The 13,634-nt window shown below is 36.9% G+C and overlaps 1 protein-coding gene across 1 annotated transcript in view; it reads left to right on the plus strand.

The window, feature by feature from the left end:
* The window catches only part of LOC122573850 (plexin domain-containing protein 2), a 46,125-nt gene extending 32,592 nt beyond the window's left edge, over nt 1-13,533 (plus strand). The window contains exons 2-8 of the mRNA XM_043740768.1: nt 8,817-9,319; nt 9,740-10,081; nt 10,510-10,702; nt 10,782-10,991; nt 11,082-11,480; nt 11,565-11,701; nt 11,783-13,533. Of these exons, the coding sequence (XP_043596703.1) occupies nt 8,817-9,319; nt 9,740-10,081; nt 10,510-10,702; nt 10,782-10,991; nt 11,082-11,480; nt 11,565-11,701; nt 11,783-11,851 (1,853 nt within the window). The 3' untranslated portion in view covers nt 11,852-13,533. The remainder of the gene's footprint in view (nt 1-8,816; nt 9,320-9,739; nt 10,082-10,509; nt 10,703-10,781; nt 10,992-11,081; nt 11,481-11,564; nt 11,702-11,782) is intronic.
* The last annotated feature ends 101 nt before the right edge of the window (nt 13,534-13,634 follow it).

The raw sequence follows: 13,634 nt of genomic DNA on the forward strand, positions 1-13,634 counted from the left end.
ATTCAAACGATTCGTATCCATAAACTATAAATCGAATTTGCTACAGTGGTTCTCAACCTGTCCCAGTAGTTTTCAAATTTCTTTTAGTCGTAGTGTTCTTTAGAAAATGTACAGATATTTTGACACACTCTGTATGCAAATCCTAAAATTTGGTATTTATCAGGTAATTAATTAGATATCCTCATTAGATGTTATTAGTCTCGATACTAATACAAGGAAAAAGAGGTGGACCTTGCCATTTCGTATGCTATTTTTGTGCCCTTGAGAATTACCATTCTAATTGCCCTCAACAATAACATCGGTTACTGACCACCATAGTGGAGGGGATTCTCGCACCCTATATAAGAAGCATTTGCAGGAGAGGAAACTCATCATAGTTAAACATTGACATTCCAAATTCTTGACATACAAGAAATCACTTTGCTCAGGGAAAAGAACGCTGAAAAATACAAATGGCACAACAAGTGTCGAGGGAACGATTTGTGGACAAGGTTCGTGTCATCGTGTCGGAAACGGAATCGCTTGCTACCGTCTGGGTCCGCCTGGAAAGATGGCCGAGAATGACCAGAAGACTTACATGGATAATGAAATCATGGCCAACGGCATTTTGGCCAAAGAGTTCAGATTTGACCGTTGGTATGCTTGTGGCCGTGCTAGTGCGAATGAATAACAGCAGTTTTTGGGAAAGGGCTCATCTCCTAGAACGAACCGAAACGGGTTTCACCGTTATGTTAATCGACTGGGGGATGGTACAGCATCAAGACATGCATACGATTAGACTATTACCATCCAAATTTGTAAACGCGGCACCATGGGTAAGAAAGATTAGCCTGCGAGGCGTGCAAACGCGTGATCAATCTAAGGAATCGTTGAACGACGAATTGGCAAAGCTGACTATGCGATTACGACGAGGATGTCTGCTCGACGTCCACCATTCCCCAGAAGGAACGACAGCGAGGTTGCTGCTGGACTGCTCGCCGGGACAAGAACAGATAGACATAGGAGCGTATTGGTTGGAGTTAGGATACGTCATTCCCAAAGAAATTCCTTCGTAAAATGAAGATTGTTACTTTTTCTGGATAAAAACATCACTGTGATGTTTCATCTGGATTAATATTGCTGTAATATATAACATATATATAGTAGCATATAATATATAACGTAATGTATAGAATTTATATGATAATACCAATAAATATACATGTTATATACATTATTGCGTTATTGATAAGAATCGCATAATTTTCATAAAAAGATTATTTTCCTATTTTATCTGAATAAGTCATTAGTATCATTATTTTATATTACTACATAAATCTGTTTGCTTTTATTACTCAGAATCCTCGATTTTATCTACACACTGTTTAGCAACTTCTCAAAACTAACAAAAAGCATAAAGCTTTAATCTTGTAAACGATGCCTTATTTTTCCTTGTCTTTTGTACAACGAGTCTTACAATATTAAATTTAAGATATCTTTCAAACTAATCATTTTTCGACTTAATTACCTTTATACTCTCCTCTCCTCAAAAACAGCGTCGAATAGCGTATAAAAAATATAATGTATCAATTAGAAAGACGGGCACCAACTTCAAATCTGGGAGGTGCATCCACCTAGATAAGATATGCGACCATCACAAGATGTCCCCCTCGAAATAGAACAAATTTTATCTAAAACACTTGCAAAGAAATGAAAATCTTACAAGGGAAGATCCCCAATTCGGGGAAATTAAATTACGAAATTTTGGGGATACGTAGAGAATATGCAAGTATGTATGTATGTATTAAGCAATCTTATTTTTCTGTCCAAACTCACTCTAAGCGTCCTAAAAATTTAGCTATCTTTCGATTTCCATTAGATTCAGCTAGAATCAAACAGACGATAATCACCTATTATACACGATATAATACCGCTTAGAAAATAATTTACTTATAATTCTCAATAAGAATTGATAGTATGTGCAAGCATATGTGCAAGCGATAGGAAGAATATTTTCCGATGTAATGGAATTGTAAAGGATTGGTAACGAGAACTTGCTGTAGCAATCCGTCATATTTGAAATAATTAAATAAATATATATAAATAAGTAAAGTTGTGATACTCGCAGATAACTCGTAGATGCTGTTAGATACTGGGTATATATTGAACTCTTTTCGGTTGCGTCCGTTTATTTATACTGGTCGGAGGAAAGTCGGAAAATTCAAATTTGTCTTTGCTCGACGGTTGCATATAGCGGCGACATTGTTTTGCCTACAGTTTATTTATTACTACATTACGCGTATCCTAACGATTTTAATACTCCGTGGCAAAACAACGAAAAGAAGAAATGTACTATACTGTAATTAGATTTGCAGCAAACCTGCAAAGTTAAGCGACTGTAAAGTTAAGGCGCATCTACAAGTAATTGTATGGAACGTAACGTCCTCATTGCGGAGAGTGACCTTAGCGACATATTTCAAGATCAAGTTCATCGATGGTGACTCTTCTCTTACGAATAATTAGACAACTTTCGTATCTATACGCGAAGCATCCCGTGAGCGCGCGAGCAGTCTAGGAAAGAGTATAACAAATTACTTGCCTTTACTTCGAAGACTATATGGCGTCAGCGTCTATGTGTAGCCATACGAGAAAAGTGATTTAAAATCCTCCAAATTTGCCTAATCTCCATTACGTATACGTCTTATATCTAGCATATATTTACTTATGTATGTAATAACGTAAGTCCTTAGGATAAATTAGACGTTCGATTCTGGAAAATGGAGCATCGATTTTCTAAGTCCTGAATTATCGTTCTTCTCTGGTGATCTATTCTATTCAGTAAATGACTGCCGGTAAAACAGAAGAAAAATGTCGGTTGCCGGTTCCCTTCTTATGATGACGATTCCACCGTTAATTGTAATCTTCGTCAAGATCTACATTACTCGAATGGAAAAAATTCCCACCAGATTTACTATTACGTTGTCCACTTCATATACTGAGTTTGAGATCCTTTCCAGAACTTTGAAAGGCCCTTTTCGAATTTCATCCAACTCATTTCTGTCCAACTCACCCGCACATTTATCCGCGACTTTTAACTTTTTAAATTTTAACCATTTTTTTTTTTTAACTTTTTGAGCAATTCTCAAATTCTCATTTTGTATTAACTTGAACTTTTTTATGGCATCCAACCCTAGCATAAGGTCGTATGTGAACTTATCATTGCGCACCACAAAAACATCCATTATTTCTTTTGTTTTATTTATCTTCATTCGGAGTTTCGTCCGGTCATTCGTGAAGTTGTTGCCACTGATAGTTTTGAGAACACTCTTATGTTCTTTTTTTTTTTTTTTTTTTTTTTTTTTTTTTTTTTTTTTTTTTTTTTTTTTTTTGTTAATAAAACTTACATTAGCTCCAGTGTCATGAACACCTTCATCTTTCTGATCATTGATTCTAACTTGGAGTTTTATTAGCGGTTCATAGTTTTTTTCATTCTCATTCAGTCTTACTGACTTGTCGTTTTCGAATGCGATTATCTCAAATGAATTTACCTGTTTGAAATTCTTCTGAGCATTCTTGATTATGTTCCTGCATAGTTCCAGAAAAATTCGCAAATTCTGCAAGGTTGTTTCCCAAATGATGGATTTGAATTTCTGTCAAGACGTATCTTCATCTCCTGCATTTCTTTTCCTTTCATCTGAACTTCGTTATTGAACTTTTTTATGATAAGTATCTTCATACTGTCCTAAAATTCTGATCAAATCATCTGTTGAGCCTATCGTTTCTTTATCGATTCTATCCTGAATGTGAATAATCCGATAACAATCAAATTAATTCTTGTGTTTTCAATAGTCTTCCTCTCTACTTCCCATATTAAGCGTTCTCTTTTTATAGCGTAATCAACGAACGAACTTGAAATATATTTGAAATTATAGGCGTATAGTGATGAAAACTAATCTTTATTGTTGAAAACTTTGAGAAATGAAGTCCTCCAATCTTCCCAGTTATATTCTTTGCTCTTCAACAGATTTGCTTGATACCATTCTAATTCTGTTTTCTTCAAACACGTCTTCAAGCACTTGATTTTCTTCTCATAATTTTGGATCTTGAATTTTTCACACTCTGTTTCATACTTTAATATCCAATCTATGGTTTTTCAGTTCAATTTTTCAATCAAATTGCTTTAAAGCGAAGTTCGTTCCTCCTCTTTCATAATTACCTCGTTTTTGAAGAATCTCCTAAAATCTTTCCATGTGAAAACTAGGCTTACTTTCAGTCTTTATTTTCCTTTTGGATATGATTTCTGATTCTTCTAAGAAGTATCTTTCAATACAAAGTTGGTCTGTATCGATGTATGACGCAGCAGTCTCATCATCCATCGTGAGTGTGATATTTTTGTATCGATCTACCTTGATTAGACCTTTTGAGGCGTTCTCAACAATTGATGAACGGAATAATCGAGGCTGATAACTTCTTGATTGATATTCCAATGGAAAACATAAGCCAATTCATTTTCTGGTTTTCTTATAGATTATACACGTCCTATTCTTTCACCTTTTGTGTTTTCGTTACTGGTGATACGCAGGACAACCTTCAACGGCACGGCGTAGAGAACATGGATTTTTGATAACGTAAATTCTTAGGATAAATCAGACGACTGATTCTGGAAAATCGAGAACCGATTTTCTATGTCCTGAATTATCGTTCTTTTCTTATGATTTATTCTATCGCCAAGTGACCAAATGGCCAAATGATTGCCGGTAGAAGAAAAGAAAAGCGAAAATATCGGTTGGCGAATAGTTCGAATTCTATAGAATTTACATATATATATATTTATAATGGCTTTTGTACGTACGCGAAGACAAAATCAAAGTTTTGTTACGCTTAACAAGCAGAAATATAAGCAGGGATTTTGAACTCGTTTCCACTCGTTGTTCATATCGTCGTTATCCGCTTCGTTGCTTCCTTCAGTGTTGGAGTTTTCGCTGCCCTCGTTAATTAATCTTTTCGTTCCATTGTTTAAACTGTTTATGATTAAGATTATAATTAAAGTCAGACTAATCGTATAATCGAGATATCCAACTCCGTTAAAAATTCCGGGAACGCTCTTAAGAAATACTTGTTGCCTCTAGCGCGCAACGAAAGAATATGAAGAGTCGACACAGTCGACAGTTGGAACGAACGCCGTACAAGGTGTTCCGTTTTTGTTTACTTCAAACGTTTTTATATCTAACGTTTGGATGGTATGACATTGGTAAAATCCGGAGAACAAAGCGAGTGAGATACTGAGAATAATTTTACCCGCTTGTTATCACGTTTCGTTCGTATAATTGGAGTTGTTCGAATAAGTAGATTCGATAAATAGAGGTGCAGGTATGTAGAGATAGATAAAGTAACGTATTGATCTTGCTTAGTCTTCACTGTGCGATAGAAACGACGTTTATGGAATACAGTCTCCACATAGATACACAACTCACATGGAAACAGCATATCAAATCAATAACAGACAAAATACAGACAACAAGGAGACAAATGCACTGGCTAACGAGTCGAAAATCCAAACTAAGCATAGAAAATAAACTGAAAATATATAAAACAATTATAAAACCAATCTGGACATACGGAATACCACTATGGGGGTCAGCAGCAATGAGCCATATAAACAAAATAGAGACATTACAATAAAAAATTCTGAGAACAATAGTAAACGCCCCATGGTACGTTAGAAACGAGGATATACGGAAGGACCTCGGAATACCAACGGTCAAGGAGGAGATTACCAGATACGCGGAAAGGTACAGAGAAAGAATAACAACACACACAAACAGGCTGGCTACGGAAACGATCAACGCAAGAATAGAAAGAAGACTAAAAAGGAAACACCCAGCTGATCTCATAAAGGATATAAACTAAAAAACGCGAAAATGGCACCCCGCTGGGGGTAACCATCCACATGCTATTCAATCATATGTTATAACATTTTACCTAATGTCCCACTGGACAAATTGTAAAATAAAAATAAACGATATAATAAAAAAAATGGAATACGGTCGAATGGAACACAGGATCTTTGGTCGTGCGGTACGAATATTTATATAATTCGCTATAGCGAAGATTTATTATGATAATAGGATGTATTGTTATATATTAGCAATTCTACGGTAATCAAATATCCGATGGTTCGAAGAATGTTCCAGGTGAAATGTTTTTGCGTAAATACGTTGTTTCGAACCACTAGGCAAAGGTCGAATCGAATGATTTATTTACGTAAATATTTAGGAAAGCCAAAAGCCTTCGAGCAATATTCGAGCATTCCAGGCTCTCGAGGTTCTCTTCGATCTTGCAAATTTCCTCGCTCTCGTAATTAAATCTATCGTAAGTGAATCTAAGCTCTACAAGATTAAAACTCTTGTATCTATGTTAGAATCAAAGATCTCTTCGAGTCTTCACTCTACGCAGTACTTAGATTCGAGTTCTAAGCCGTTTCGTAAATACGACGCTGGTTTGACCTAGAAAAATGTCTCATAACAAATAGCACTGTATATTTTTAGAATCGTCCTACGTAAATAAAATTTGTGTAACGTACATCGCGCAACCTGTCTATCGCTTAACGCGCGTTTCACGTACCGTTAGTTTACACGGTTGAGGCGTTCGTTCGCTGAAAAATCGAAATGCTAGATCCAATGACCAGCCAATCGTCGTCCAGTCGACGCTAATTGAATTCGAAATTTCTGTTCGATCGACCGGTTCAAGGTCTTCCCCGTGCTTCCTCGAGTTGTCGAACTCTCCTAAATATGCACATATGTATCTTAGGATCAATCCGGGCGATTCGATCGAGGACTGTCGGCGTCCTCGTTCCAAACGAGAATCGCGAGACCGTGCGTCAGGCAAATGTATTTTCGTCGAAAAGTGTGCTCCACAATACGCGGACGAATAAAGGCTAACGACACTCGAATAAATTGGCGTCTCTTCAGAGTCCGTAGGGAGACGACTAACGATTGGCAGTTGAACGTTTAGTCGAGCTAGCTTTCAGAGCATGAAAATTTATACTGACGTCAAGCTTCGTGCATTCTCGACTAATAATGTCGGATCGTCAATTTATTGCTCTATCCGGCGATAGTTTGTCACGAGCAGCTAACATCCTGTTCTTCGACGCTCGTTCCGTTGCTTCCATTTTTTTTTCCCTCCCCGTAGGAGCGACAATTACGCGTACGTGAAAAATATTAGGCTACCTTCGTTTCCGTAATCGAAGACGTTACACGCAGCGATTGTAACTGAAGCGATAGATCTTGGAATTTCTAGGATTTAAACTAGCGCTGCAGGAATTGGAGCAACTTTCGCTTCTTGGTCGATACCATCTTACTTTTGAATGTAACTGTGGAAAAAACCGCGTTGCTTGTGGAACGTAATGGAACGTACCGTGGAATGTACGTTCCATAAGCGTAGTATATAAGATATGCAAAGTCAAGTTTCATTAAACGTTGTAATATCCAATAGATAGAAACGAAGTGTCAGCTAAGTCCTAATTGCTCACTTGCGTCGATAGAAGCATAGATTTTTCGTAAATACATTCCGTGCATTGTCACACGTCTGAAATTTTCTACGAACTTATGAAAATCCACGGTGATAACCACCGATGATAACCGTTACGAAGCAACGTTGTCCTCAGCCGTGACAACTTCGAGCGACTGTTACGAGCGAAACGAAGTGGAGAATAGCTCAGCGAGCTAGAGCAACGCGCGGGTCATTTAATGGAGAAACGTTGGAATCGATGCTTGAAATTTATACCGATCTGGGCCACGATCTGAACGTTCAATGTAGGCCGGTGTGCAAAATGACCGGACGACCCCACTGACGAACCAAGTATGCAATCCATAAATTGATTCGAATCGTCGAGACACGCTGCGTCGCGTCACCGTCCCAATGAAAATCCCTGACAAATGCTTGTTCTCGCGTATCCTGTCCGTGAATCGAACTGTGCATCGATAGTAACAACCCGTAACTTGCGACTAATTTAATTTCAGTCTTCGCTCTTTTATGGTCCGCGTCGTTCCAATTATATCGATGGACGCTGTTTCACTTTAACCAGTTAACTGCGTTCGATGAGTATACGCGTCAAAGAAAAAGTTTATTTCGGTACGTCGACGTGTATATTCGTTGTCGCTTGTATTTATTTACGCACTCCACGAGCCAACTCCATGAGAGAGGTCGCTAAAACTAAAATCCGCAATTAACTGGTTAAGCACCCTATCGTTCTCGTGAGTCACGTTTTCTGTTCTTTCAAGGAGAAGCAGTTTTGAAATTCGATGAATCAATCGAACTACGAAGAATTTCCCTTCCGTTTGGTTTTCAAACTATTGCAGATACGTCTTCTTTCTTTGCCTTAAAAATTCTCTAAATGCTGTTCGTTATAACGTTAAATATCACGTGCCTAATTGATAGGACACTTTAGATAGGATAATTCGATCGATTCGACATCGAACGTAACTGGCATCAGATTTAACTCTCGCCAATAAAAGATACCTTCTGCTTGCATTTTGAGACATCAATGGTGCGTTTGATAACGCCGATGCGGATATTCTCTTGCAACGATCGGCAACGATTAGACGTCCCACTGATGATTAACATGAATTAAATTCTTAACTTTCCAGCCATCGGTCGAATTAACTGAGACTTGCCTCTACCCTGCTGGTTGAAATATTTCTAAATCAGGAATTATTTCTTCACCAGGAAGTAGGCGGAGCCCTTTTTCTTTTCTTTTCTTTTTCCTTTCAACAATGTTCAACAAAACCGATTCTCACTAATTGAAACTCACCTCGTTCCCATTGGAATATTTCCAGGTCGGCACCATTATGAATTGGGACGTTCGGGAGGACAGTCGTTGCACGATTTTGGACCAGTCGAATTGGCTTACGTGTCCGACGAAGATGCAGTCGACGATGGAGAAGTGTTAACAAGGTACCGTCGAGAAGCGGATGAGAAGCCAGATCCTGCGACCGAACGAATCTCACGGGGTCAACAATTGCAACAGCAGCAGTCGCAGCAACAGGTCACATCGCAGCAACAGGTCGCGTCGCAGCAATCACAGTCGCAGCCACAGCCGCAACCGCAACAACAACAATCGCAGACGGTTGTGAATGCATCGAATGTACCAACGAACGATGGATACGACTATCTGACGGATTATCCGACAGAATCGACGGTTCCCACATCATCTCCGTCGTCGACAACAGTTTCGTCAGGCGAACAGGGGCTTGTGACGCCTACCCTTAGATTGGACAAACCGGAAACTTCAACGCCGATAGTATCAATCTACGGAAAGAATTCTTCCACCAAAGAACCGGTAAGATTCTTTTCCATTATATTCAAGATTCGGATCAGCGCTGTAACGAGACACGGCTGTTACGATTATATCGACAAAATCTGAAACGAACCTGAACGTGTGTACGGGGTGTTCAGCTACAGGTGTCAGATAATTTAACAGGTTTTTCTTGGGATCGAAATAAAACGAAAATCAAGAATAAAAAAATTGCGTTTTCGGCTTTGTCTCTTAGCTATTGGCAATTAAAAGCCTCCTTATACGAACGAAAGGTCAGCCTGTATGTAGAGGCATATAAAATAATATTTTATTTTTATATTATATATTATATATATATATATGTTCGAATTAAGAAGCTAACTAAAAAACTAACTAAAAAACTATATTATATATAACTAACTATTAATAAACTAACTAAAAATTAATTCTGTTCCCTTTGAGCAGGTTCCATCCGCAATTCCAGGAGGTAAAGCTAACTCTATCAATGTAACGACCGACGCTAAGAAAAATTCAACGAAGGGCGCAGAGTCTGTGCCGGAATCAACGGACAACAAAGATGATTCCGATGGCACTATCGGAGACATATCCATCAGCAGGTTTTCGGACTTATCCAACAAAACTTTGTCCCAGCACAATATCACGAAAATGGAGTATGACACGCATCAATATTACAACAGCACATTTATCATCGATGAAGCTGTAGGGAAAAAATTCTGGGTGGATATAAATAATCATCCAGATCTGAAGGTCAATTACTTACTTAGTCAAAGTCACCGTCGAGCTGCGGTATGTGTATTAAAAATGTTTGCCATTTTTCTCATTTACACTGCCTTCCTTAGTTAAAAATGTCCTATCTCTAGCATCTGTATGCAAAGAAAATCGTAAAACTTCAGTTTCGAAGTAACAGATAGAACATTTTAACTTCAACAAGGAAAGGGAATCTGGAAATTTAACAAATTATGAAGTTCGCTATGCGGACTAGGCGCGACAAGTGGATTATGTAGAGTATATTTGGAGAGTAAAGTGTAAAAATCACCAGTTAAAGAAAATGCAGAATTTTCTTTTTTCAGAGTGGAGTGCATACAACTCTACTCTGGTTGCGCGTAAAGCTTTATAATTTATTGAATTTCCAGGTTTCCTAACTTTCCTTACGAGAAAGTTAGTATAACGTATTCAAATGTAATTAAAAAGTTTCTTTTTATTTCCTCCAACAGACAGTGAAATTGAAATTCGATTTCCCTTTCTACGGTCACAAAGTTCGTAACATCACCATCGCCACTGGAGGATTTTTGTACACCGGGGAGTACGTTCACAGTTGGCTAGCCGCCACACAATATATCGCACCACTAATGGCAAATTTCGACACGCGGCTATCTAATGACAGTTATGTGAAATACGTCGATAACGGTTGGTAATGAGCGTTAGAAGAGAGAATACACGTTTGCAAGTAGACATAGTCGTAAATAAATGGAAATGTTAATTGCAGGAACGGCGTTCACAGTTGTATGGGAGAAGGTGGTATTGCAAGACAAACCTGAGGCAGGGGCATTCACGTTTCAAGTGACTTTGCATCAGAACGGTGACATCGTGTTTGTATACTCGGTGATCCCTCTGATGGTAGAGCATATCGAAGATACGGCGCATCCTGTTAAAGTTGGATTAAGCGATGCTTATATCATGGACAGAATAGTGTTCTGTAAGTATTTGGTGTTATCTCGTATTGAAGCCATTCTGAGAGAAAATTTCATCAATAATCGAATCGACTATTTTTCTTCTTTCCTCACAGTTGTTCGCAGAAAAACGATTTACGAATATCATCGCGTGAACTTTAATCGGCAGGACATTAAGAATTGGACAGTGATTTATCTACATGCACTGCCTACCTGTTTAGAAATGGATAATTGCAGAGACTGTTTGACAAAACTAAAAGGTTTCGACTGCAAATGGTGTTCAGAACTGAATCAATGCAGCACCGGAACATCTAGATCGCGACAAGATTGGCTGTTGAAAGGTTGCGATGTTCGAATGATAAAAGCAATTGACAATTGCCCGTTACCAACTACGACATGCAAGGAACACCTTGACGAATATAATCACATTTTACGCATGCATTCGGAAGAGCCTGTTACCGTTAGTGAAATGAATGCGAAGCAAGAGAAACCTGGATCGAGTCCTCTAGAGCGTTGTAAGATCTTTATTTCTGTCACTAACGTACACTTTTGCAATCGTTCGTTCAGTCATAATGATATTTTACTTTTAATATCTTTAGCTCGGGACAATATGAACATGGGAGTTTCAGGAATTATTGGAATTCTCCTTGTAATTGGTTTAGTCGTAGGTTTAGCAGCGTGGGCTGCATATGCTTACCGTAATCCTCATAGTACGTCCGGACAAATGTTAATTAGGGTAAGGATTAATAATATTTGTTATAGTAAAAAAAAAAGAGAGAAATGATTTAAAGAAATATTTTTGATCTTCTTTGAACAGTATCGACCAAGCCAATGGAGTTGGCGAAGAGGAGAAGCACGTTATACAGCAGCAACGATTCACATGTAGAAATATGTAATCGAAACGCAATCAGCAATTAGTACAGAACTATCGGACCAAACTTCCTATTAAATATACACCGTATTAAGTCTGCAAGTTTATGTACAGAATCGTTAGCCTGCAATGACGCACGTGTCGCTTTATTAATTGCCATATGTCAATATATGATACTTATTTGTTGATATTAACGTAAAATAACATGTTCGATTATTACCAATATACAAGGGATCGGAAATCGTAGTACAACCAGGCAAGCGGTAATTCTACATGAAAAAATAAGAGAACAACTTGATACAACATTTTGTCATCCGAGACTTTGTTTACGAGAAAATTAAGCGTATAATAAATTAATTAAAACAAAAATAAATAATCCACAAGAATGTAAACTATATATAAAAATAAGTAAAATAACATGTAGATGTAAATAACATGATGATGTAGAACAACATATTTTCATGAAATGCTTTGTTTTTTCGAGAAAAATAAATTTTAAAATATATAATGAGCGTGTATCAGACCAGTTCGTAACTGAACATCTTCAAACTTTACTTTCTTGAAAATGTAACCTAAAACGGAAAAATATTTCACATTTTTTACTTATTTTCACATGTATAATAACATCGTGTTGGTTGTTTACTGTCACTTATCCAAGTTTGTGAGTATACTTGACAAATTTTCAAACCCGGTTTTCTCAAAAATGAAACGTCATAGAAAACAAAATTTATTTCATATTTTCGACTTATTTTTTCATGTAGAATTACCCCGTATCCGATTGTAGTACGATTTCCGACCCACCCTATATTTATACTGAAACAAATATAATTGTGTTGGAAAAGGGAAAAGAACAAGTATTTCAAATTATTATAAACAAGTATTGCAAAATTATCTATTATTAAATTTACGACGCTAATTTCCGAAGAAATGGCAATTAAGCTACTAGTGACAAAGGTATAGAGGAAACTTTTGAAAGTGACCTTCATTGTATCAGCGGGCGGAATAACGAATGTTTATTGAGATTTTAAATTTTGTACAGTAATGTTAATGTTATAAAAACACATAAAAACAAGTTTATACTTACTGTTGCCTGTGAAAATATTGAGTCGACCTTTTACAACGTATAATTTCTCTAATGTTTTCTTTCGAAGAAAGTCACGCTCCATCACAATATTCGAAAGACGAAACGTTTCTAGAGCAAATAATTAACAGTGAGAGACAAACGGACACTGGTATTATGAACGATGACTACACGGAAACATTTGTTACATTTTCGTAGTCGAAGCAACCGTATTATCGAAAGACGGGCAAGAAATCCTTCCCCTGGATATTGAGCGTTTATGTGATTTTAGTATCATGTGGTATACTTTGTTATTGTTTAAGAGAGAGAGAAAAGAGAGAATTCGTTTTTTATCGTTATATAAACTTCAGTAATTGTTTATAAATATAAGTATGTATCTATATATTTATAAATTATATATTACAATACAAATATATATATTTATAAATATATATTTATATATATGTATAATCTTTGCGACGTGAAGAGCAATATTTTAATAAAAATCAGTTGAATGATCAAGTTCCGATCTAGCCTCTAGAAACTACAGTTCGGATGGTATATGGGAATTAAATTTTTAAACAAACTTTCAGCAATATTTAGAGAATTTTATGACGTAACAAATTGTATAATATCATTTTGTGCTCCTCTTCTTCGTTTTTCCTTAGTACATTCCAGAATATTCAATTACTAGGAATATAAAATATACTAAATGGAATAAATTATATATCCGTAAAC

Source organism: Bombus pyrosoma, linkage group LG12 (assembly GCF_014825855.1).
Source record: "Bombus pyrosoma isolate SC7728 linkage group LG12, ASM1482585v1, whole genome shotgun sequence".
NCBI lineage: Eukaryota > Metazoa > Arthropoda > Insecta > Hymenoptera > Apidae > Bombus > Bombus pyrosoma.